At 44.3% G+C, this 26,427-nt stretch overlaps 3 protein-coding genes and 1 pseudogene across 8 annotated transcripts in view; 3 read left to right on the top strand and 1 right to left on the bottom strand.

Moving 5' to 3' along the window:
• Positions 1-26,427, bottom strand: part of LOC114845087 (NACHT, LRR and PYD domains-containing protein 3-like) — a 182,779-nt gene that overhangs the window by 79,479 nt on the left and 76,873 nt on the right. The window contains exons 6-12 of one of the 4 annotated variants that reach the window (XM_055507034.1): positions 24,382-26,227; positions 23,674-23,847; positions 22,680-22,853; positions 21,733-21,909; positions 21,038-21,211; positions 19,609-19,782; positions 18,063-18,236 (exon numbers count right to left, since the gene is read on the bottom strand). In XM_055507034.1, the coding sequence (XP_055363009.1) occupies positions 18,063-18,236; positions 19,609-19,782; positions 21,038-21,211; positions 21,733-21,909; positions 22,680-22,853; positions 23,674-23,847; positions 24,382-26,227 (2,893 nt within the window). The remainder of the gene's footprint in view (positions 1-18,062; positions 18,237-19,608; positions 19,783-21,037; positions 21,212-21,732; positions 21,910-22,679; positions 22,854-23,673; positions 23,848-24,381; positions 26,228-26,427) is intronic. The other 3 variants (XM_055507035.1, XM_055507036.1, XM_055507037.1) reach the window with 3 other exon arrangements.
• The window catches only part of LOC114845095 (OX-2 membrane glycoprotein-like), a 123,424-nt gene that overhangs the window by 87,350 nt on the left and 9,647 nt on the right, over positions 1-26,427 (top strand). The gene's annotated exons all lie outside the window — the stretch shown is intronic.
• Positions 6,660-10,329, top strand: LOC114845104 (Fc receptor-like protein 5; annotated as a pseudogene).
• On the top strand, positions 10,468-12,373 carry LOC129602882 (coxsackievirus and adenovirus receptor homolog). The gene is made up of 4 exons (XM_055507046.1): positions 10,468-10,663; positions 11,026-11,394; positions 11,465-11,800; positions 12,061-12,373. The coding sequence occupies exons 1-4, from the start codon at positions 10,483-10,485 to the stop codon at positions 12,084-12,086; spliced, it is 912 nt and encodes a 303-aa protein (XP_055363021.1). The 5' UTR covers positions 10,468-10,482; the 3' UTR covers positions 12,087-12,373.

The raw sequence follows: 26,427 nt of genomic DNA, 5'->3' as shown, positions 1-26,427 counted from the left end.
TGCCAAATGAGGAAAGTCAATAGTTTAATATCATCTGACTGGAACTACTCTGCACATGAGCTACTGTAATCCAGGCATGTAGACATGGAATAACAAGAACTCTCCACGGTGTTTCTGCTGAGTAGTGATGTGTCATGAGCATTGGCTCTGAAATCAGTTCATGTAAGCTGAGGCATCTATCTTTTTTTAAAGCCTTTACTGAGGTCATTAAAACTGTTTGCTTGAGATTGGTTCAAAACCACTTCCAGAGCCCTCCATGTCGATGTGGTCGCATTCGATGTCACTCTTTTTTTTTGCTTTTTTGGATGTGCCTGGTGAAATTCCTGAATGAGGTTGCACTCCAGGCTGTTCTTTGAGGAGACCCATGAGCGCTCCTCTGGACCGTACCCCTCCCAGTCCACCAAGTACTCACATCCTCGCCCCGATTCCTGCAGTCGAGGAGTGTCTTGACCATGTATGCAGGCCCCATCAAGAAATGACACAGTAGATGCGTGAAACTCACATTTCTCCACCTACACGAACAGGCGAAACTCGAGGAGGCACTTCAGAACCCTAGCTTAGTAAATACTTTTGGTTCAGACAGTAACTCGAAGTCTGAAGAGAGCAATGGAAGAGAGTAGGAGTCTTGTTGAGACCCCGGTAATCAATGCAGGGACGGAGCAACCTGTCCTTTTTTCCTGACAAAGAAGAAACCTGCCCCCGCCAGCGACAATGACGGACGGATAAGGCCAGCCACCAGAGCGTCGTCCAAGTAGCTCTTCATGGCCTTGCGTTCCTTAGGAGAGAGTTGAAACAACCTGCCCTTGGGTGGAGTGGTGCCGGGCCTCAGATTGATCACGCAGTCGTGCGGTCGATGAGGTGGAAGGGAGGTCGCTTGCTGTTTGCTGAATACAGGCCATAGGTCCTGATAGCACTTGGTACCTGATCCTCAGAGGGACCCTCGGACACCGTCGTCACAGCCAGATGATCTAGGGATGGATGCTTTCGGTGACAGGTCTGAGCGCACTCCTGGCACCACTCCTCGATCTCCCCAGTTCTGGCAAGAATTATGCAAACTCAACCAGGACCAGAAGCTCAAAGCTGGCTGGGTCCATTTTTGGCCAGATCGTACTGTCACAAACGTGCTGGTGTCTTAGATGGCGGACCTACATGCACAGCTCAGGAGACAGTCAGGTAGGTAAAAAGGCGTTTTAATACAAAACGTGGTCAAGCTACAGGCGGCGCTCAGAACCGGGTAAACAGAGTAGCAGAGGTTTCCAGGGATTGTTAATAGGCAGGCGGTAAGGTCAGACAGAACAGGCAAGGCTACAGTACAGGTAAGGACAATCCAAACTCCAAAACGGTCACAGGTCATCAACAAGACGGCAACAGGTAATCAAGACTGGATAATGCTGTAACGGGTAATACTACTCAGGATCTGTTGGTGAGCTAAGGAAAGAGCTGGTGGTTAAATGTTAGACTAATGACCTAATTGTGAACAGATGGATGAATTACGTGACTGAAAGCAAAGCAGGCAAAAGGCATGATGGAACCGAAATCAGAAATACAACCAAAATAAACTGACTACAGACTACAGTGCAGTCAGTAATAAATGAGCACTGGCTTCGTCAAGACACTCAGTAACATTGAGGAGCAGAGTTCTGGTTTGATTTCAGCTGCTTCCATAAGGAGAAACATTCAAAAGGCGTCAGACTGGTTTCTATTCTTTCAACTCCAATCACTTTTCATATCAATTTGTGATGGAAAAGTCAACATGCTGCTTCCTGCTTCCAACAGCTGAACGACGAGCAACAAAGCAGTCACCAGTTAACGTGGTCACTGGAAAACTCAGAACACCGACAGGACTGTAGAAAACTAACACATTTCTGGAACTCAGTCAGTTTGAGGTTCGCTTTCGTACCTGGTTGAGCTGATCACCAAGGCTACGCCTCCTCTATGTTTAGAAATCAAAGGCCTCATGTACAAATTAACTTTGCTAACACAATGTAACCAATGTAGAGAAGCTATTAACTGAGACAGAAGAACAGCTGATGAGAAGGCAGTGTCACTGATTAAGGTGTCTCTTATTATGAAAGTACCTCCTTCATACCTGTTTCAGGCACAGCCTCATTCCAGGAACCAGCTCACCTGTCTCAGTTTAACTGCTTGTTAAACTCTGGGAACTTACTATGAACTGTGTCTGTGTCAGTCTTAGTTCTTCAATTGTTGCAGTTCTAGACTAATTATCAGATAAAACGCAAAGCTACTTGCAGCATTAGCAGATATTAAACCATTGGTTTATTAAGAAGCTCAGTTAGAAAACAAACTGTAGTTGGTGATTATCTTCACATGGTTATCATTTTCATTGTTAGTTGGTTTCAGTGAATTGTTTGTGTTTCTTACTTTATTACATGAATAAAGACAGTTTGTTTAATCTCTGATGCAGCACATAAACAGGAAATATTACATAAAACCTGTTGAACTGGTTTTTAGCTTTAGCAGCAGTTTGTCTGCAACTACAGCTGCTTCATTCTGTATCAAGCTTCAAGCAGAGATAACATATGTAGAAAAAACATCCGACACCAGAGCGATGAGCATCCACACGGTCACTAGTTAACGTGGACGTCGGGACTCGAAACACCAAGAGGCAAGGAGAAACTAAACATAGGCAGAAAACCACCACATTTCTGGACCTCAGTCAGTCTGAGCAGTCAGTACTACCAAGTGTTAGCTCAGAACCAGGACAAATAGCAACTAGCGCCAGACCCTGAACACCATCAAATCCTCACATGCAGTTCTTGTTAGTATTCGTTTTACAGACGTGGATCATGTCTCTTCTTCTTGTACATTAACAAACAGACTAAGTAACAGTGATGCTGTGAAAAACTCACCTCCTCAACTTTTTCATCTCAGTGTGTAATTAACTTTTCCTTCTTCTGCTCTGTTTTCTCTAAATGGAGTCTGAACTCTCTGAACACCTTCGGTGTTTGCTCCTGTACCTGGATCACATGATCACTGAGGCTCCGCCCCCTCTCTATTTACAGGAAACCAGGTGAGTCTACAGGAAATAATTCTTAATGTCTGACGCAGCACGTAAACAGTGTGTTTACGTGCTGCGTCCTGTGTTTTTTAGCTGCAGCAGCAGTTTGTCTGTGACTGCAGCTGCTTGTTTCAGTGTGTAGCTAGTAGTAGTAAGTATCATGCTGTACGTTACCTCCAGCTGATCTGTTTCAGCCTAATGAGCTGTGAATCATAGGTTCTGGGCAGTAACAAAGTCCTCTGTCTCTGGTTGTTACAACTAAAGGTCTGTCAGTAATCGTCTTCTCCTTCATCCTCTATTTATTCTCTTCTTTAATGTTATTTCTTTTCTTTAAGGCTCTGAGTCATTTTCTTATACCCGTGTCATAAACAGCAAGGAGAGGGACCAGAGCCACAGAGCTGTGTACAGGTAAGCAGAGCTACACCATCATCATGCATACACACATCTCCATCAATCAACTGACTGTCGTCTGCTCATTTCCTCTGTAATTGTTACCCTGCAGCGAAGCGTTGTAGCTGCTGTTATACGGACGCCTCGAGCTGAGGAATGTGTTTAAAACACAGAACCAACATGAATGCAGTCAAACCAGCATCTTCGTGTTCTGACATTATGTCATATGGTGGTACATTAATCTTGCAAAGATAAAAGTAAAAAGAAAGAAAAAAAGTTTTATTACAGCCTATTATTTTCCTCTTGGTTTTTTTTATTGTAGTGTCTGTAGTGGACTCGTAACAATCAATAATTATCACAGTTTTTATCATAGTTTCTATTAACACATTTGTTTCAAAAGGTTTGTGGAGCACCGTCTGTTCAGAAGACTGATCGTAGGCTTCCAGTACTTTTACTGTGTGCACATGACACATGATGATTGTGTCATATGTGTATTGACCTGGGCTGAGATTTGAGACGAAAGCAGCAAACCAGGCCTCAGCTGTCAGAAAGGCCCAGATCACTGCTGATGGTCCAGGCTAACAAGGAAGCTTCATTCTCTACCACAGCCCAACACACACACACACACTGACATGGTTCTATAGCTCAGCTGGTGTGTTACTGCTACAGCCAGTGACGACACAGAGGCGAATGTGAAAGAGCCGAGCCATCACAGCAGATGTCATGACTCTTCCTCATGGACTATACAGAGTTCATTAGTATTACGATGCAGTACTGTAGCACTGGCAGGAGTCACTTCCATCAAGTGTACATGCTCACACGTGACATTTCAGACCCTGTACCCCAAAAAGAAAAGAACAGAGCTATAATAGACATGATGAGAAACCAGCCATAATCTGTTTGTTGATGTCAGTTTGTAGTGGAAATTCCCAATAAAGATGCTACTGAGAGAGTTGTCTTTTGTGTATTTTTTTGTAATAACAATGACACCAATACCCAAAGACCAGCAGGGGAGATCAGAACCTACACCACGTAGGAATAACGCCCCCAACGACCTCAAATACCTAAGTTGCTCCTACCTTCTGTTCTTCTCCAAGCTGGGATTTCTAACACCTCCTTACTGTCACCATAACAGAAGATGTTTTCCTTTCTATGACACTGTGGTGGCCTCAGTAGTCCTGTATGGAGTTGTGTGCTGGGGGAGCAGTACAGGCAGAGACAGGAAGAGACCCAACAAGCTGGTTCAGAAAGGTTCTGGTTCTGTCCTGGGCTGCACACTGGAGTCCATGGAGAAGGTGGTGGACAGAAGGATGCTGGTAAACTAACATCCATCATGGAGAACCCTCCACCCCCTGCACCACTGTAGAGGCTCTGAGCCTCCACACGGTGTATTTCATTTGTTGTTGCTGTTGTTTCTGTCGTTTTTATACTCAGTGGTCTTCCCTGGTCTTCTTCCATACTGCTGTACTTATCTTATCTTATCTTATCTTATCTTATCTTATCTTATCTTATCTTATCTTATCTTATCTTATCTTATCTTATCTTATCTTATCTTATCTTATCTTATCTTATCTTAATATTTTTTTTGTGTCCTGTCCAACAGCAGCAGTGAATGTTGTAGTGGGAGGCTTTAAACATTCATGTACTGTAGATCTTGACAGTAACTGTCTCAGCACTGCTTTTAACTCCTTAATAGACACTATTGGTTTTACTCTGCAGGTAAATGAACCCACTCATCATTTTAAACATACCCTCAATCTTGTCCTGACATATGGGGTTAAAATTGATAATTTAATAATTCTTCCCCAAAACCCTTTGTTATCTGACCATTTCTTATTAACTTTTATTTATTATAATTGACATTACAGCAGCTGGAAAGAAATTTTACTATAGCAGATGTTTATTTGACAACGCTGTTGCCAGATTCAAGCAGATGATTCCATCATATCTTGACTCACTATCTGTAGCTGCACAGAGAACAGTCACCTTAATCCTTATGAACAGGTTGATTGGTACAGTAGAACTCAGAGATCTGCAGCCTAAAGCACAGGTCCCAACAACTAGACAGACAGTGGCGTTCGAAAAAAATGAATGTAAACTGCATTGCATGGAAGGACAGTCTTACAATATATAAAAAAGCACTTCGTGCTGCTAGGATAACATATTATTCCTCCTTAATTGAGGAAAATAAAAACAACCCCAGGTTTCTTTTCAGCACTGTAGCCAGGCTGACTAAGAGTCATAGCTGTGTTGAGCCTACTATCCCCTTAAATCTCAGCAGCAATGACTTTATGAACTACCTTATCACCATTAGAGAAGACATTCAGCAGCGACTTCCTCCAATCGTTTATTTGTTGAACAGATTTCAGTTTGTTCATGTTAATGAGAAGTTCTCCACATGCACAAGGATTAGCTATGGAGTACCACATGTAGAACGGAGGCCAGAGCTTTTAGGTCCAAGCTCCTCTCCTCTGGAACCAGCTCCCTGTTCAGGTTCAAGAAGCTGACACACTCTCCACCTTTAAGATTAGGCTTAAAACCTTCCTTTTTGATAAAGCTTATAGTTAGAGATGGTTCAGGTCACTGGCAATGATTGTTAGTCACTGGAACCATCTCTTAGTTAAGCTGAAAATCCAAATAACATACAGGCACCCTGACTACAGCCGCCGGGTCCGTGCAATTCCCACTCACATCAGGAGATGGCGCCAGATTCAAAGCTTTGTCCGACTTGAAACAATCCATAGCGCACCTTCCGCCCCACTCCTCGATCTTTCCGCTCCACCAGTTTATCCGGGGTTCAAGGCCTCTGTAAAGCCTCAGTGTTGAGAAATGTATTCTAACCCTCAAATGTCCAAACATTCCCTCATCATGTGACTTTGACCTCATTCTGTTGCTGTCTATCTAGGTTTTATGTGTTTTTTTATGTGACTAGAACTTTCTGGCTTGGACCCACTGGGTCTTGTTTTGTTTTTACCGTAGTATGAACAGTGAGTCTGTTGACACTGAAACTGTTCATTATTACATCCAACTCAAATCACACGGTTTTGTTTCATTTTTCTTTCTCTGCCTTATGTCATTTTTAAGGTTTGACCAGCTTTCTTGTGTTGTGTTTAAGGCCACAAAGCTAAAAAAGAGAGTTGACCAGTAGATATTAACACATGTTGAGACCAAATGGATGAGAGGAGCTGAAGGAGCCTCAACCAGGTCCAGCTCTCAGTAATCACTCATATCCTCCTACAAACTGAAAATGAACCGTGAGACGCAGCATCAGAGTCCAGGTTCCAGGAAGCAGCACCTCAGCTTCATCAGCTGCAAAAATTCAAACTTGAAGCACATGGAGGCTTCAGTGTCGTCTGACTGCTGCCCCTCAGCAGCATTGATGAGCTGATGAGATATGATGAACAGAGGAAGGAAGTGGAGAGACGTGAAGCGACTGAAGGTGCTGATCTCACATCATCCGATCATCATGGACCGAGCTGCTCTTCAGTGTCTGCTCTGTGAGTACAGCCTGAACTTATTTGAAGTTATCTGAAGTTATTACAGTAGATGCATTTATAATTAATAATGAGGAAAAACTTTGTTCATTTAAGCTTGTTTAGTTTAGTTTAGAAAATGACAAATAAAGTGTGAGTCGATTTATACTATAAAGACAATAAATATGTGAAGCACCAAAACATAAACACTGTGTCAGGACCAAGGATATGACGGACCCACATGCACGGCTCAAACAGGCGCAGATTGTGGTAAAAAGGGATTTATTAGGCGAAGACAGGGTCCGTTTCAGGCAAGGTCGTACACAGGAAAGCGCAGCATCAGTACACAGAGGATCAGGCAGTCTCAGGTCCAAAGACAGGCAAGGTTCAATAACCTGTAAGCACGGCAGAGGCACAGATAGGGATCAGGCATTCTCAGGTCAGGTACTTTACCGGGTTTTCTCAGCAAAGGTACAGACATGGAGCAGGCAGGAATCAGCAGTCACGAGACTCAAAAAACACTCAGGATGAAGGTAAGCTACTGTAAGACGGCAATGCTGGAAAGTGGTGAGTACACGCGACAATGATTACTCATTACTGTCAGGTGTGCATGATGAGAACCAGTGATGACGGGAGAACAGCTGTGGCGTGAGTGGAAGGACAGGACAGGAAGTCCTTCAGAATAAAACAGGAAATGTGACCGAACTGTGACACACTGATGCTGACGATAACATTAAGATGAACAGATCCTTTAACCACTGATCCCACTTTAACAGGGCTCCACAGCAAACAGTGGTTATTCCTGATTTCTTTGTAGATGTGATCTAATGTTATTTCTCTTTAGTTGTGACCTCACTGCTGTGCTGCTCAACCCACCAAGGTGAGTGGACCTGTGATTCGATCACTTAGTTCTTCACACATCGTGCAGCTGAATCACACAAATTCCATTAGGCCAGTTTAATCTATAAGTCGTGGCCAAACAGAGTGACAAAGTAAAGGTGTACAGTAGTCCTTACTGTACATACAGGGTATGTAGTGGCTATAACATCAGGTAATGAACATGAAGAAAATACAGAAAACACAAAGTCACCCCAGACGAAAATCACAGAGCCTCCCATGCGTGGAGGGGTGGAATATCACAATATATGAAATTTATTTAAAAGAAAAAAACAGTGCGTTGATGCTACAGTATAAGAGCTCCACAATCATCCACAATCTTGATGAATATGTTTGACTATAGTGTGTGAATGAATGTTAACATGACTTTAGGTTAATGATAAATAAACGTTGAATCCACAGCTCGTCTGACTCTGAGTCCCAGCAGGTCTCAGTTCTTTAAAGGAGAGTCTGTGTCTTTGAGCTGTGAGGACAACGACAGATCTGGAGGATGGAGACTGAGGAGGAACACAAGCACAGAAGCTAAAGCTGAGTGTCAAAAGTAGGGAAAAGCTGCTGGTTCCTCCTGCACCATCAGCTACATGGTCCCTCAGGACAGTGGAGTTTACTGGTGTGAGTCCAGCTTTGGATCCAGCAGCAGCAGCATCAGTGTCACTGGTAAGATCAGACTGTGGAGTTAGTGCTGATGAGTCTGTGTGGACATGATGGAATCCTGTAGTTTGTCTCTGTGTTGAGGTGGATCAGTGATCCTGCAGAGTCCTGTCCTCCCTGTGATGGAGGGACAGAACATAACCATCTACTGTAAAACAGAGTCCTCCATCCTCTCAGCTGATTTCTATAAAGACGGCTTCCTCATCAGGACTGAGCCTACAGGTCACATGACCATCCACCATGTCACCAGGTCTGATGAAGGAGCCTATAAATGCAGCATCAAGGGTTCTGGAGAGTCTCCATCCAGCTGGATCCAGGTCTCAGGTCAGCAGCTCAGACACAGATCCATTCAGCCTTTTAAATGTGAGCGATTTTAATGCTTGTGTTTTATTTATTGTAGACAAACCCACAGACACTGCTACTGCCTCCTCTCCTCCTCTCTCTGAGTTTCTGCCTGTTACCATTGTCAGTGTTCTGGTTCTGCTGCTCGTTCTGGTTCTGCTGGTGAAGCGATGTGTTCAGGCACCAACAGGTTCAATGCTGTTTAATGCTCAGTCTGTTTGCTGTAACTGAATTGTGTCGGTCTGTAAATGAGTCTGTGTTCATTTTTGGTCACTGCAGTCACTGATGTTGGACAGGACATCACACATGATGTCACCTACAGCGATGTCAGAACCTTCCAACAGAGGCGTCCTGACAGACAGTGCAGAGGTATCGTGTTCTGTGTGTAACAGATTCTGTTCAGAACCAGTGAAGTCGTCGTGAGCTGAGGGTTAAAGGTCAGGATTCAGACTCAGGTTCTGTGTAGCCACTGATGAAGCAGATCTGCTGCTCGTCTGATCTGCTGGAGGTCGTAGCTGTGATCTAATGTCTAATGTGCAGCAGTGATTCACTTCCAGATAAGATGAAACCACAGCAGCTTCCTCTCGTTGCACCAGACTGTGCTGCTCCATCAGCGAATGTTTCAGTTTGATGTAGAAACACAGAAACAAGCTAACATGACACCTTCAGGTTCTGCTGGGTCTGAACCTTTGGAGACCACTTTGACCTGTTGACCTCTGTGTGTTTGCTCAGATCAAGATGTTGTCTACTCCTCACTGAGATCAAGCTTCAGGCTTCAGTCTGACTGACGACGACCTGCTGCCTGAACCTGATCCCTCATGTTCAGAACCTTCGGGTTTCAGTTCAGTCATGGTTTAGTCTTTTTTTGTGAGTGCAAACTGATGCTATGTGTTTATTACCTCCTGCTCTTGATGCTGCAGCAGTCGTCCTTCTGCAGGATCAGTTATCTCTCTGTGCAACCAATCACAGGTCAGTCTGTCTGGTTGAACCAGGACTTTGGTTCAGTTACTGTAAATAAAAACAATAAATCACCTATAAAATTCTGCCTCAGTTAATGTGTCACAGAAGCAGCTGCAGCAGCTGTAACGGATCAGTACCACCTGAATGAGCAGCTGTTCTGTCACATGCTGGACAAAGTGTGTCATTACCTCTGTCTCTGGAGCTTCAGCAGGTTTGGACTCTGAGCTGTGTCCAGAATCGTGCCCAACCGACCTGTCCTGGTTCTGTTGTTTAAATGTCATTGTCTTTCTGGCCTGTGTGATTAATGTTCAGTGACACAAACGTTTGAACCTTATTATATAATTCTGACATTTTTAACCTGTAAAAGTTTGCCGCCAAAGAGTCTGTGATTTATTTTGTGGCAGAACTGGTCAGGTTTAAACAGAGGAAAGGATTTGACACTTATTTTAAGGAGATCAGAATCAAAGGAGATGTGGTGATCAAGCGAACAAGGATGAAGGAGGAAACCTGAGGAGAAATGTTGCAGCGTCTGACATTATAGGTAGAATCAGCTCGGTCCAGTGAGGAACAGGTCCAGTTCTCAACTCTGACCCAAAGACACCAGCACCTGGAACTGGACAGACGGTACCGGAGGCCTGAGTGTGACAGTGATGACTGACGACTTCATTAACCACGCAGACCTGCAGCAAACTGCTCCAGTGGAACGTTCTTAAGGTTCTGTGTTTAGATGAGACGAATCAGGAGGCTGAGATGAAGGAGGAGCCTGGTTCAGTTTCAATAAATCACATGAATCCTCCCTCAAACACCAAGAACGAACTGAGGAGAAGCTCATTCTTGGTGAAGAGAAGCCTGAAGGCTGACGAAGGTCCGTGTGCAGAGATGAGGTCCGCTTCATGGATGTTGGTTCCGTGGCTGCTGCTCTGCTCTGAAGGTGAGTGACCGTGTTCTGTTCACCTGGCGCCAGCGAGTTTGGGTTCCAGCTGTTAGAGCTGGTGACGTTACGTTACTGCTCTGGGTTCGAACACTTGAGCTCTGAGCTAATTTCACTGGAAATGACTTTGTTTAATCTGCCTGCGATTGTTTTCACTTCCCCATTGGTACAAACTAGAAGATCCGGTTTTCACTCCCCAGTCTTGGAGATAAACACAGATGTGAAAACAATTTTTTTTTCCATTATCAGTCTTTGTATTTTGCATTTTGTGTGTTGAAGCAGTATCAGGCTCAAACCATTAACACGCAGAACAACAACCCTCGTTTCTGAGCATCCAGTTAGTCTGCTTTATTATTCCTCAGGCTCACAGCAGAAAACAAAGCAGGAGGAAGCCAAGACTGGAGACGACGTCCTTCTGTGGTGCCAGGGCTCCAGAGACGGAGCAGTTGAAGTTCTGGAATGGGTCAAACCCGACCTGAAATCCGACGACTACGTCTTCTTCCTCAGAGATAACCAGATATATGACGACTACCAGCATCCGTCGTTCCGTAGTCGTGTGAGGCTGAGGGACCCTGAGATGACGGACGGAGACTTCTCTGTGGTTCTGAAGGATGTGACGCTCCACGATGCTGGTTCCTACGAGTGTCGTGTTAGGAAGAGCAGCTCAGAACGCAGGAAAAGAGCCACACCTGAGCTGATCACCAGCATCAAGCTGAAGGTCCAGGACTCCGGTGAGTCTCCTTCTGCCTCCAGCTGATGTTGGACTGAGCTGCAGACTTAACGTCTCCTCTGTGTTCGCAGCTTTAGTCCAGACCCATATCACAACCGACGCCGGGAACCGGGTCACACTACCCTGTCGAGCCGGCAGCAGCTCCTCTATCACGGCGCTGGAGTGGGTTCGGCCGGACAAGGTGGATTTCGTCTTCTGGTACCGGGACGGACGGTCCCACCCAGAGAAGCAGCACCCGTATTACAAGAACTGGGTGGAGCTGCAGGATGAACATATGGAGGACGGAGACGTGTCACTGACCGTGATCGAAGCCATGAACATCGACAGTGGGATGTATGAGTGTTGGGTCAACCAGGACGGAACCAAGCGCCAGATGGGTTCTGTCCAGCTGCACGTTCGACCTTCAGGTGAGTCAGAACCACATGAGTCAGTGTATGTGGGTTAGAAAGAGGTCATTGAATCAGTGTGTTTGGCTCAGAACCGGGTGAGTCAGTGTTTTGGGTCAGAACTGCAGCTGCTTCCTGGTTGTGGATGTGACAGTGAAACATCACAGAGAAGATGTTGGTGTTTTCTGAACTTGTTGATGAGACTTTGTAGAAAACAGCTGCTGTGAGTGATGTCATCAAAGAGCAGGAGATGATGGCGGTGTTCTGGTTCTGATCCGCAGGTCCTCGTAAGGGTGTAGGAGGTTAGGATGGATGTGCTGGACCGGGTTTAATGAAGAATCAGAAACGTCTGCATCCTCAATGTAGAATCAACCAGTGTACGACCTGTGACCTTGACAACGACCTCTGACTGCTCGTTTACATGAAGAAGCAGAAACGTTGCTGTTATTAGCAGATTAATTTTTATGAATGATACATATTTATCTTAGTTGCAAACAAAAAATGTAATCTATTGTTCATATTTCACAAGATATAATGTTTATTTTACAGTTTGTTTCTTTCTTTGTTAATAAAGTTTCAAGTGTTAATACTGTGTCTCTGTTTGAACAAAGCTGGTTTATTGTGTGTTTGCTCAGACAGTGAGTCTGAGCTCAGCCGTTCATGTTGATGAGGTTTAGTCTGAGCTGGAGTCAAACCATCAGATTCCAACTGACAACATAGAACCTGATTAATAACAAACAAACGATGCTGCTATAAAAAGCTTTTTAATATGGCTCAGTCTAAATGTAATAAAGCAGGTCACCAACGTTCTTTGTGACTTGTTACTGTACTTGTTTGTCCTGAGTCATTAAACTGTTGGGTCGATTGCTTGTTAGATTCTAAACAACAGCTGCTTCCCCAGAACCCGTCTCACCTGTTCAACGTGTTGTCATCACACATTACACAACAAACTATGTGACCACAGTCACATGTTAAAGTAGTGGTCAATCTTCCTGACGACTAAAAGGAAAAGTGATGACACGAATGGAGACTCAAGTGTTCACTAGAAGCAGGGAAACAGGCTGCAAAAGCCTACAAATAAGACTGGGGGAACCCAAATGCACGACCCAGAGACAAAAGTCATACATTCAAATAGTTTTAATTAATAATATAAACACAAGGCAGAGTACAAAGTGTTTCCCTTTGTTTTGCTCCTCACCTCCACCACCATGTCCATGTCTACATACAGTTCAGGTGAGGTCTGCTCTGAGGCAGACTCACTCTCTCTTCCCCCTCAATGACTGCCTCTCTTATACTCTCATATACTGGTACTACCCTACTACACATCTGTTCCCCCTCCTTGGTTCTGACCTCCACAACCAGGTCCATGGACTCAATGTCACATGATTTTCCTCCTGCCCAGTCTCAGGTCCACATACTGTACCTCTAATTCTGCTCACTGGATGAACAAAGATGTGCTGCAGCACAACTCTTCACACGCTTCAGACCCGTCTCCACTTCCTGCCTGTACAACCTATTAACGCTCCCACATTTGTCTGTTCTGAAGATCTGTGCAGTGCTTCCTCCTCAGCCCACATTCAATTCAATTCAATTCAATTTTATTTATATAGCGCCAAATCACAACAAAGTTATTTCAAGGCACTTTACAAAGTAAGGTTTAAAACCTCACACAACTAAACCCAACAAATCCCACATACAGCAAGCATTTAATTTGACAGCAACAGTGGAGAGGAAAAACTCCCTCTCTAACGAGGAAGAAACCTCCAGCAGAACCAGACTGGATGTGGGCGGCCATCTGCCTCGACCGGTTGGGGTGAGATGATAGAGAAATAGAAAAGCACAGCAACAACAACAAGCAACAACAAGCAACAACAGAGCACAGGCAGGATGGTAGGACCAGGGACTGGATGCAGGCAGGATGGTTGGATCCGCAGCTGCCCATCACAGACACCAAACTTTGAGTCCAATGATACCTGTCTATGTCTATTGCAGCTTAACTAAGAGATGGTTCCTGTGACTAACAATAATTGCCAGTGACCTGAACCATCTCTAACTATAAGCTTTATCAAAAAGGAAGGTTTTAAGCCTAATCTTAAAGGTGGAGAGTGTGTCAGCTTCTCGAACCTGAACAGGGAGCTGGTTCCAGAGGAGAGGAGCTAGGTAGCTAAAAGCTCTGCCCCCTGTTCTACATTTAAACAGTCTAGGAACCACAAGTAGCCCTGCGCTCTGAGAACGAAGTGTTCCGCTGGGAGCATAAGGAACTATGAGGTCACTAAGATAAGAAGGAGCTTTATCATTGAGTACTTTGTATGTGAGTAGGAGAATTTTAAATTCTATCCTACATTTTACAGGCAGCCAGTGCAGAGAAGCTAATGTAGGAGAAATGTGATCTCTCTTTCTAAGTCCTGTCAGAACTCTGGCTGCAGCATTTTGAATAAGCTGTAGGCTTTTTAAGGAGCTGTTAGGACATCCTATGAGTAAGGAGTTACAGTAGTCCAGCCTAGAGGTAACAAATGCATGGATCAGTTTCTCTGCATCGCTCTGAGAGAGGATGCTTAGACAGGAGCTTAAGATAAGACTCAATGTCGCCCGCTCTGGCCCCAGGCAAACACCTAACTATGACCGCTGGATTCTCTAACTTAACGTTTCGGACTATGGAGTCACCAATGATCAGAGTGGGTTTCTCAGCGGGTGTGTCGCTGAGTGGGGAAAATCTGTTTGAAACGTGAAGCGGTTGGTGGTGAACCGTGGGCGCCTGCCTAAAGCTACGTTTCTTACGAGCCGTAACCCAGTCGTTTCCCAGCTGCCTGGGACCTGCCGGGGGACTGGTAGCAGCTGAGCTAGGAGGCTCCGCACCGGCTAAAGGGACCTGGCTAGCTGGCCTGTTTTCTAAAGTGCGAAGCCGAGACTCTAAGTCTAACAACCTCGCCTCCAACCCTGCAACTAACATACACTTATTACAGATACCATTACCATCACTAAAGAAGGCAGAGGATAAGCTAAACATAAGACACACCGAGCACCGAACAGAGCGAGAGGGAGAGGAAAAGGGGGAAGCCATAGCAGGAAAGTAAGCTAGGAGCTACGCTAGCAGAGAAAACACTTAGATAACAGTGTAAATTAGCAGGACGTTTAATGAAAGGAAAAGATGCTTGAGTGTTAAAAGCTTGTTTTGCAACTTTTAGCAGTCGCTATCAGATATAAAACGATAATATTTAGAAAGGAGCGGAGAGTAACGCTGTACACACACAGCGGCAGCAAACCTCAGTAACCGGAAGTGACGCGATACGCTTACCGTCAGTCAGCCCATATTACCTCACATAGTGTCCTTGCTCGTTAAACTTGAAACAAGTAAAGCCAGGACAGTCTCTGACTATGTGGCCTGGCTGCGAACACATTCTGCCACTTTTTGCTGGTTGTTATGTATCACTATGAAGTCCTCAGGTCCCATGACCGTCATGAATTTGGTCGAATGCGGGAGCGACTGCACACTTTCATTAATTTATCTTAGGGAATTTTGTGTCATCAGCCACATCTGTACCAGACAACATCCTCCTTTTGATGGAGGACACAGCTCACAGCACAACTCCCCTTACGCCCAGTTTCTCTATCTCCTTATCACAGATATAAACTACCATTTTTCAGAAAGGAAACCACCAGCTCATCAATATCTAGCAATTTGGACCTCACCACCATGAGCCCATCTTAAGTCCATCTAAAAGTCTGTTATCCAGCTTCAAGTTCTTAAATCAAATCAAATCAAACCAATTTTAATCGAATCGAATCGAATCGAATCGAATCGAATCGAATCGAATCGAATCGAATCGAATCAAATCGAATCGAATCGAATCGAATCAAATCAAATCAAATCAAATCAAATCAAATCAAATCAAATCAAATCAAATCAAATCAAATCAAAGCCTTGCACCTCCAGCAGCAGCACATATCTGTCAGGAGCTACCAACACAAGCTAAGCGTGATGAGCACAAGCATGCTTATTTATTTTGCTCCGATTGTTTACTTAACAGATTTGCTTGGTTTCAGCAGCTGGTTGCACCCCTTACCCCCCCCCCCCCCCCCCCACCCCCCCCCCCCCCCCTCCCGCATACACACACTAAAGCAGAAACTTGACCTGTCCACCAACACAGCAACATCACACATATTTGGGATTAGCTAAATAAACCATTAAATAAACCATAAATCAAGAAGAGTTTATATATTTTATATATACGCCCCTTGTTAAAGCAAAGCTGTCCATCACAACATGGCATTCAGGGTAAGATATGCTGCTTGTTAAACTGCTGGACAGAAAAAAAAAAGAACCTCTGTGGGATTTTAGGGCTCCTCTTAAGAGCGCCATATAGTGACCTTTGCAGCTTTTTGAGCCCAGGATTGTTAGAAAACAACAAAGCTCCAGCTGGTAGTAAGTCCTTAGTCACTGACCTCTAGAGGAGCCTGAAGAAGAACTACAGTCAACACTGTCCCCGATGTCTAACTACTGCACCACACACTTCATTTCCCACATGATCCTGGTGGACTGGACACAGAGCTGCTGGTCTCAGATCAGTTCACACTGAGAGTTGTCTCCACTGGTTCTGGTTCCTCTGTCAGTCAGTTGTGGATGAAGCTCTGCTCCCAGTAACATGGACCAGTCAGAACCTCCACACACACACTGATGCTGCTTCTACATCTGGATCATCTCCAGCTGCAGAGAATGAGAGCAGAGAGCAAATCAGTGAGTGACTCCCTTCATCATCTGTCACATCCAGGACAAAGAGCAGCAGGACTTCAGTCGTGTTCACAGCAAAAGTGGAGCAGCTTCCTTTTAGCTCATCTTAATGTATTGGACTGAAGCATCAAGTCTGCTGACTCTGCACATTTCCCTCCAGTCCACAGTGAAACAAACTGCTGAGTCATGGCTTTAGAGACGACTTCCTGTTGGTCCATCACAGACAGAGTCGCTGTGTGGTGACCAACATCTTCTCTGCTTTGAAACATCAGCTGACACAGAAACATGAGAAGCTTTGGAGCAAACTAATGACAGAAGGACACAGACACAGATGTGATGACTGGACTTCAGCAGAGGTTCTGCTCTGGACCAGCACCACATGGTTACTACATGGAACCATGGTTCTATCAGCCAGACTCATCTCAGAGCTGTGACACACATGAACCTGATCAGTAGTTAGTGTTGATGCTACGACACTTTGATAAGTGACTGGAGCTTTACAGGAAACACTGGATCTCTGCTGTGACACTAACTGAGTTTAGTCCAATACTGCTGAAAGCAGCACAGACTGACTCCAACCTCTACTGACCTCAGAGTCTGCAGTCCATAGTCTGGACTCTGCACCAGGTCAAGAAGAGCCTTCACTGATGAATTCTGCAGGTTGTTTCTTCTCAGGTCCAGTTGTGTCAGATGTGACGGGTTGGACTTCAGAGCTGAGACCAGAGAATCACAGCTTATCTTTGACAAACTGCAGTCAATCAATCTGAAAAAAGAATCAAAAAGGTGGATCAAAGTATTAAGAATCAGAGATGAAAGAGTAGGAAACAATAAATCAATTAAAGCAATTTATTGTCTCATCTTGTGTTTGGAGCTGAAGACGCTTCAAAAAGTAAAATTTTAGAACCTAAAAGTTCCAAATATCAAAACCAACAGAATGCAGGTTAAACAGTAACAAAAACTCATTAACATTAATGACAACACGCTGCTGCTTCAGCTCAGACGTTGTGACTTTATCTTCGTCCTTAACTCTGCAGCTCCACCACTGGCTCCATCTGAACTCACTCGTGTTGTACTAACACACTTATCTGAGCTTCTACTAAAGATCCTCATGAGTCCGACTCAGGTTCTGGACAAGTGACACATTTATAGAAACAAACAGAAAATGTTCTATTGATGGAACAAAATCAACACAGAAACATTTCATACTGAGGAAACATTTAATGGAGTCAAACTGGTGGAAAGAGTCAAACAAGCAACTTCCGATTACGGCATCTTGGGTTTGAATATTTGGGTCAGAACCAACAATATGGAGTCTTGGAAAAGTGTTCGAGCATCAGCTACTGATCATAGATTTTCTGACTCATTAAACCTAGTTTTGTGTTTATTCTTAGTGATGAAATAAAATAATAAAACAACAAACTAAAACTAAAGAGGGAATAGATGATACCACCAAAGAAAAAGACCTCAGTGTGGATCAGTAGAGCATCAGCCCCATGTGTCAGCACAACGTTCACATCACATAAACTTACACAGAACTAAAACATGGAGTCTGACCTCAGAGTTTCCAGTCGACAGTGACGACTCTCCAGAAAACCACACAGATGCTTCACTCCTGAATCCTGCAGCTTTTTTCCACTCAGGTCCAGTTGTGTCAGATGTGACGGGTTGGACTTCAGAGCTGAGACCAGAGAATCACAGCTGATCTCTGACAAACTGCAGCGACTCAATCTGAATAAAGAATCAAAGATGTGGATCAAAGCATTAATAATGAGTCAGATTTGTCCTGATCACTGAGGTTAGTCTAAAATGAGCAGAGTGACTTTGAGTTTGTGTTGTTGTGTTGTCTTGATCTCAGCATCTACACATCATCCACATGTCAGCACAACATTCATACACCTGTTGATGTCAGCACTCATTCACAAGCTGCTGCTGACCTCAGTCACATCTGGAATCAGTAGAGAAGCTGATGGACTGAAACTTGATTGAAGACAAATGTTAGAATCAGAATCATAAAAGCTTTTTTGCCAGGTCCAGTAGAAAACAAGGAGTCAGTTGTAACCATTCAGTGTCTCATTGTGTCGTCCTGATTTTCTCTCAGATTGTTCAACAACATCTTTGTGTCTTTATTGTGATTTATTTGTTCCATGTCGTCTTGATGGAGACAGAACCAACAACATGATCCTGACTGAAATGTTCCTGTCTAAACTGATAAACACCAGTGAACTTCAGGCTTCGTCACCACAGAGAACAGAGACACTGACTCCACACATGCTTTAGGACCAAAGTGTCTCCATAGGATCCAAGCTGTCAGTGACCTTCTGTGTGTCTTGTTCTGAAGCTGGTGCTGATTCTCTCCTGCTTTAAACAAGTGTCTGTCACAGCTCAGGTCATTTAGCCACTGCCATAACTCATTTCCGGTTTTATTTTGTCACCACTTCCTGTTCCAGCATCTACATCAGCAGTTCTAGTTTTACTTCCGGTTTTAGTTAACTCACCTGTGTCCTGTTAGTATTACTCACCTGTTTTTAATCACTGTCTCTTGCCATAGTCCCCTGCCAGGTTGTCTGTGTGTACTAGCCAGCATTCCAGCATTTGCATTTCGTAGCTTGTTCCGTGACTGACCCTGCTTTGCCTGACCTTGCATCCTGCCTCACCCTTTGATCCTGCCTTGCTGTAAGTCTGACCTGAGCCTGCCTCCTGACCACTGACTGTCTCAGACAGTCTGTCTGATCCCTGCCTGTACTGTAACCGCTGCCTTTGTGTATCGACCCTTGCCTGCCTGACTACGGGTACAATTGAACCTTTTCGTCACCGAGCCTTGTCTCCGCCGTGCATGTGGGTCCGTTACCTAGAGCGCCGTGACAGTGTCTTCATTTAGTCTCAGTCAGTTCTAAAAGTCACAGTCAAACATCATGAAATATTTAATTTACATTTTCCCGTCCATCGTCAACATTTACTGACTTTTTTACTTTGTTCCTTTCAGTCATCGAACAGTTGAATGTGTCAACAATATCAGTCCTGAAGGTGATTTGACCTCATGATAAACCTGCTACAGTTCACATCACATTAACTCACACAAAACTAAAACATGAAGTCTGACCTCAAAGTCTCCAGTCGACAGTGACGACTCTCCAGAAAACCACACAGATGCTTCACTCCTGAATCCTGCAGCTTGTTGTAGCTCAGGTCCAGTTGTTTCAGATGTGACGGGTTGGACTTCAGAGCTGAGACCAGAGAATCACAGCTGATCTCTGACAAACTGCAGTTCTTTAATCTGAATAAAGAATCAAAGATGTGGATCAAAGCATTAATAATGAGTCAGATTTGTCCTGATCACTGATGTTCAGTATAAAATGAGCAGAGTGACTTTGTGCTTGTGTTGTTGTGTCGTCATGATCTCAGCTTCTACACATCATCCACATGTCAGCACAACATTCATACACCTGTTGATGTCAGCACCGATTCACAAGCTGCTGTTGACCTCAGTCACATCTGGAATCAGTAGAGAAGCTGATGGAATGAAACTTGATTGAAGCCAAATGTTCATTGCAATTATTCTCTCTGATTCTTGTGATAAAGTGATGAATTGAAATTAATGAACACTGGACTGGATTCTCTGCAGCTGCTTCAGAAACATCAGTGAGAAATGCAAGTGTGAAACTTGTGAAGGGTTCATCTCAGTCAACAAACACTTTGATGACAACTCACTGAAATGAAGTGAAATTACAGAAGAAGAATGTGATGAATGAGTTTCCAACCAGGATGGACCTGCCTGGTACCACTGGGAACAAACACACACTCACTGACTGGCTCCTGTTTGGTGCCACCGTGTGTTTCTGTGCAGTGGTTGGGTTCTGATGAACTGGACTTTGTGTTGATGTGAACTGACTGTGTGGTGTTCACAGCTGGAAGGACCTGGGTTCAGCAGGAGCCTTTCTGTGTGGGCTTCTCATGTTCTCCCTGTGTCTGTGTGGGTTCTGTTCTGGTTCTGCAGCTTCCTCTCACTGTCCAAAGACCTGAAGTTCTGCTGCTTAGCTGCTGACTCTGAGCTTCCATAGGTCTGATTGTCTGTCTCTGTGTGTTGGACCTGTGATGGACTGGTGACCGGTTCAGACTGGACCCTGCCTCTTGCTGAGTGACAGCTGGGATCAGCTCCAGAACCATACAGACCCAAACCGGACCAGTTGTTGGGATGATGGATGCATAGATGCAGAGGAACAACTGTGAAAACCACAACTGGACTTTTGGACTTGGACCAGTTCTGGTTGTTTCATTAGTCTGTTATGGAAGAACTTTGGGATTTTTATCCCTAAGAAACTATTTGGGTTCAACATTTAAAGAATATTGTTTTATATTGTTGTTTGTGTTTTAATGTTTAGTGTTCTTTCAGTGGAACCAAAGTGATCAAACTATACAGTAAGTGAACAAAAACCAAACCATTAACTCTCAGGATCGAAACCTGCTGGTTCCCTGAAGCAGAACCACAGTCAGAACCTAGAACCTAGAACAGTAACAGTCAGTAAACTGACCTCAAGGTCTCCAGTCGACAGTGACGACTCTCCAGAAAACCACACAGATGCTTCACTCCTGAATCCTGCAGGTCGTTGTTACTCAGGTCCAGTTGTTTCAGATGTGACGGGTTGGACTTCAGAGCTGAGACCAGAGAATCACAGCTGATCTCTGACAAACAGCAGAGACTCAATCTGAAAAAAGAATCAAAGATGAAACAGTAGAAAACAAAGAGTCAGTTGAAACCATTCAGTGTCTCATTGTGTGTTTGGAGTTGAAGACGCTTCAGAAAGTAGAAGTTTAGAACCTAGAAGGTCCAAACATCAGAAACCAACAGGATGCAGGTTAAAACAGTAACAAAGACTCTTTAACATTAATGACAACACGCTGCTGCTTCAGCTCAGAAGTTGTGACTTCACCTCTTCAACCCTGCAGCTCCACCACTGGCTCCATCTGGACTCACTCATGTACTCATATATTTATCTGAGCTTCTACTAAAGATCCCTATGAAACTGGCTAAGTTTGGGAGGAAACATTTAATGGAGTCAAACTGATGGAAACAAACTACAACTAAACAGTGAATGGACAAAAACACAGAAGAAAACAGACTTTACCATAAAGACCCTCATTGTGGATCAGTAAAACATCAGCCTCATGTCTCAGCACAACGTTCACATCACATAAACTCCCACAGAACTAAAACATGGATTCTGACCTCAGAGTCTCCAGTTGACAGTGACGACTCTCCAGAAAAACACACAGACGCTTCACTCCTAAATCCTGCACATTGTAGTTCTGACTCAGGTCCAGTTGTGTCAGATGTGACGGGTTGGACTTCAGAGCTGAGGCCACAGAATCACAACTGATCTCTGACAAACTGCAGTCAATCAATCTGAATAAAGAAACAAAGATGACACAGTAGAAAACAAAGATTTAGTTGAAACCATTCAGTGTCTCATGTTTTTCAACATCTTTTTTCTCTTTATTGTGATTCATCGGTTTGTTCCATGTCATCTTGATGGAGACAGAACCAACAACATGATCCTGACTGAAATGTTCCTGTCTAAACTGAGAAACACCAGTGAACTTCAGGCTTCGTCACCACAGAGAACAGAGACACTGACTCCACACATGCTTTAGGACCAAAGTGTCTCCATAGGATCCAAGCTGTCAGTGACCTTTGACCTTCACTCCTCTGGAACAGCTGTGCTTCCTGCTGCAGGTGATGGTGGTTCTGTGATGCTGCTAGGATTCATTTCCTCTTCTCTGCTCGTCCTCCAATCAAACATCATCCACTGTCTGTGGTGTTTGATGATCATTAATGAGCTTCACTCAACTATTTAGTTCTGTGTGTCCTGTTCTGAAGCTGCTGCTGATTCTCTCCTGCTTCTATTTGCACCGTAAGATTCTCTGTAGCTGCTTTATACAAGTGTCTTCATTTAGTCTCAGTCACTGGTAAGAGTCACAGTCAAACATCAACAAACATTTAAATCACATTTTCTCTTTTAAACCATCGTCAACACTTACTGATTTTATACTTCGTTCCTTTCAGTCATTGAACAGTTGAATGTGATCAGTCCTGAAGGTGATTTGACCTCATGATAAACCTGCTATAGTTCATATCACATTAAACTCACACAGAACTAAAACATGGAGTCTGACCTCAGAGTCTCCAGTCGACAGTGACGACTCTCCAGAAAACCACACAGATGCTTCACTCCTGAATCCTGCAGGTTGTTGTTACTCAGGTCCAGTTGTGTCAGATGTGACGGGTTGGACTTCAGAGCTGAGACCAGAGAATCACAGCTGATCTCTGACAAACTGCAGCTCCTCAATCTGAATAAAGAATCAAAGATGTGGATCAAAGCATTAATAATGAGTCAGATTTGTCCTGATCACTGAGGTTTAGTCTAAAATGAGCAGAGTGACTTTGAGTTTGTGTTGTTGTGTTGTCATGATCTCAGCATCTACACATCATCCACATGTCAGCACAACATTCATACACCTGTTGATGTTAGCACTGATCACAAGCTGCTGCTGGAACCAGTAGAAAACCAGACGTGTTGGATCAAAGACTTCATCTGGTTCCTTTCATTCATCGTCTTCTCTCTAAATCTGAACTATTCAGTGTCGTCTGATGGAAAATGTTCAGACTAATGTTTGGATCAAACTCCAAACTGACCATTATTGATGAAGTGAATCATCTTTAGAACTGATCCCAGTCAGATGGATGTTCTCCCCTCTGGTTCTACATGGAACCTAGAACCTTCTGTAGCAACATGTCTGCAGCCTCATATTCATGCTCCTGTTTCCTGCTTGTGTCTCTACAAAGTGACATCATTGTCTGACAGGAAGCATCACACACAGGTTGAAGTGTCGGCTGTTGATGGAGACGAATCAGACGCCACTAAAGATCCTTCAAACATGTGGAGACATGATTTACTCTGAGTCTCTGTTGCTGAGTCACATTTAAAGTCTGACAAACATCTGTTCATTCTTCATAGAGCTTCATAGACTTTATAGAGTCACAACAAACTGTCAATCTTTCCTGCAGGTTTCTGACGCGAGTCTCTTTTCATTCTAAATTCAAGTAGAGACGTTTAAAGTGATGAGCTGAAAAACTGCTGCTGAGACATGAACCAGGAAAAACACTGACCTCAGAGTCTCCAGTCGACAGTGAGGACTCTCCAGTCCAGCACACAGAACCTTCACTGATGAGTCCTGCAGGTTGTTTCCACTCAGGTCCAGATGTGTCAGATGTGACGGGTTGGACTTCAGAGCTGAGGCCACAACTTCACAGTGAGTCTCTGTGAGTCCACAGTCAGAAAGTCTGTGATGACAGAAAATATAAAGACTATAAATGTGAAGTGTCTGTGACACAAACTGACTGAAAGTTGATGCTGAAGCAGCTGTAGCTCAGTTGGTTTCATCCATCACAAAGTGTAAGGCTCTGTTGGTTCCACCAGATCCCAGAGATTAGAACTAAAGTGTGTCTAGACAGAACCAGAACCAAAGACAGATCATAGAAACATGTTGCAGACGCTTCATCCACTGAAAGAAACGACCATCAGCTGTGATCACATGTCAATTGTCAAAAGCTTTTAGCAGAAACTCTTCGGAGCTGAAGTTTCTCTGTTGGATTTGACTTAAAGCTCCATCGAGCAAAGAAAGACAGAAGAAACTGATGTTCACTAACTTTACAGCTGCTTTGATCTGATCCTCAACGAAGATGTTTTCTAGGAACCAGTATTGAATGTTTTCCCTCTGAACTTTTACATTCTGTGTGCAGTGTTTCTCTTCAACACTGAGGCTTCAGCTTCATGTTGCTGTAGATTATTAATGATCACATTAACGTTGGACTTACTTAAACTTTCTGCAGTTCCTCACAGCTGGAATCAGTCTCCGTTGTCCCTCCTTTGATGTGTTGTACTTCTTCAGGTCCAACTCTTCCAGAACCTCCTCTGACATCTGCAGCATGTAGGCCAGAGCTGAGCACTGGATCAAGGAGAGTTCCTTCTCTGATCTGTTCTCTGACTTCAGGAACTCTTGGATCTGCTGATGGACTGAGTGGTCGTTCATCTCCATCAGACAGTGGAAGATGTTGATGCTTCTGTCTGGACAGATTCTATCACTGTTCATCTCCTTCACGTTCTTGATGATTCTCTGGATGGTTTCCGGACTGTTCTCTGTGTGACCGAGCAAACCTCTTAAGATTCTCTGGTTGGACTTCAGACAGAGGCCATGAAGGAAGCGAACAAACAGGTCCAGGTGGCCACTTGGACTGAGGAGGGATTTAAACATGGTTCTACTCAGGACAACATCCAGAGATGAATCATCATCATCACAGTCTTTCCTCAGAAACTCCTCCAGTTCCTCCATCTTCCCGTTGGTGTAACAGAGCATCATGTGAACAGCAGCCAGAAACTCCTGAACGCTCAGATGAACAAAGCTGAACATCTTGTCCTTGGTTTTCCTCCCTCGCTCCTGTTTAAAGATCTCTGTGAACACTCCTGAACACACTGAGGCTCCTCTGACATCGATGCCGCTCTCTTTCAGATCTTCCTCATAGAAGATCAAGTTTCCCTTTAGCAGCTGCTTAAAAGCCAGTTTAGCCAATGACTTGATGTAGTTGCTGCTCTGTTCTGGTCCGTACTTGTCTTTAGTCCGATCCATCTGAAACCCCAGGAACTCTGCGTACATCTCCGTCAGGGTCTTGGGCAGCTCTCCTCCCTCTCTGGTTTCCAGCAGATCCTCCAGAACCGTAGCAGTGATCCAGCAGAAGACTGGGATGTGGCACATGATGTGGAGGCTTCGTGCCGTCTTGATGTGGGACATGATTGTGTTGCTCTGCTCCTCATCTGTGAATCTCTTCCTGAAGAATTCCTCCTTCTGTGGGTCAGTGAACCCTCTGACCTCCGTCACCACCTCAACAAAGTCTCCATGAATCTGATTGGCTGCTGCAGGTCGTGTGGTGATCCAGATGCGAGCAGAGCGTAGTAGTTTTCCTCTGATGAGGTTTGCCAGCAGCTCATCCACTGAGGTGGACTCTGTGACGTCACGTTGACCCGTCTCCTTCTCACTGGTGCTACAGTCCAGTCGGAGGCGACTCTCGTCCAGTCCATCAAACACAAACAGAAGTTTGAAGCTGCTCTTGTCAAAGTTGCTGTTTCCTGATGACTGTAGATGTGTAAAGATGTAATTCAGAGCCTCCAGGCTGATGGACTCAGTTTCTGGGATACATTCATGAATGAGCTCTGACAAACTAAACTTCTGTCCCTTCAGTGGATTCAGACGACGGAAGGTGAAGGGGAAAATCAGATGCACGTCTTGATTGGACCTTTGTTGGGTCCAGTCCAACACAAACTTGGTCATAAGGACTGTTTTTCCAATCCCAGCGATTCCATTGGTCAACACTGTTCTGATGCGTCTGTATTTACCAGGGGGATGTTTGAACAGGTCACTGGGCTTCACTGGCTCCTCTGCTGATCTTTGCTTCTGCTGTGTCGTCTCAAGCTGTTGGACCTCATGCTGTGTGTTGATGTGTGAATCCGGCCCAGCTGTGATGTACAGCTCTGTGTAGATGTCATCCAGACGTTGGTCAACTTCTGACCAGCCTGGTTTCACACACAGAAACTGGTCTTGGAGGTTTGATTGAAGCATCTGCTGGTAATATGTGATGGGCCGTGGCTCTGGTACCGGAACCATCAGATCTAGGTCCAACAAAACACAAAGAAGACAAAGTGTGAGGTGTCAGAAAATGTCTGGTTCATTAATTCAAGTCTTTGTGTTACCGAAAATTATGAAAGAGACTGAAACACTAAAACTAGTGAAGAGAAGAACTTTGCTGTATGTGATTAATAATTCTATTCCACATGTAAACACACAGTAAATGTGTGACTGTCTGTGATGT

This window comes from Betta splendens, chromosome 2 (genome assembly GCF_900634795.4).
Source record: "Betta splendens chromosome 2, fBetSpl5.4, whole genome shotgun sequence".
NCBI classification, from domain to species: Eukaryota; Metazoa; Chordata; class Actinopteri; order Anabantiformes; family Osphronemidae; genus Betta; species Betta splendens.
The sequence above is the reverse complement of the archived record's forward strand: the minus strand, read 5'-3'. Positions and strand labels throughout refer to the sequence as shown.

What these genes read in the sequence shown, in the direction of transcription:
- LOC129602882 (XM_055507046.1), top strand. Translation starts at nt 10,483, where the DNA reads ATGAAGGAGGAGCCTGGTTCAGTTTCAATAAATCACATGAATCCTCCC. An exon ending in GCTGCTGCTCTGCTCTGAAG is followed by an intron (nt 10,664 to 11,025) that starts GTGAGTGACCGT and finishes ATTATTCCTCAG; the next exon opens with GCTCACAGCAGAAAACAAAG. An exon ending in GCTGCACGTTCGACCTTCAG is followed by an intron (nt 11,801 to 12,060) that starts GTGAGTCAGAAC and finishes TCTGATCCGCAG; the next exon opens with GTCCTCGTAAGGGTGTAGGA.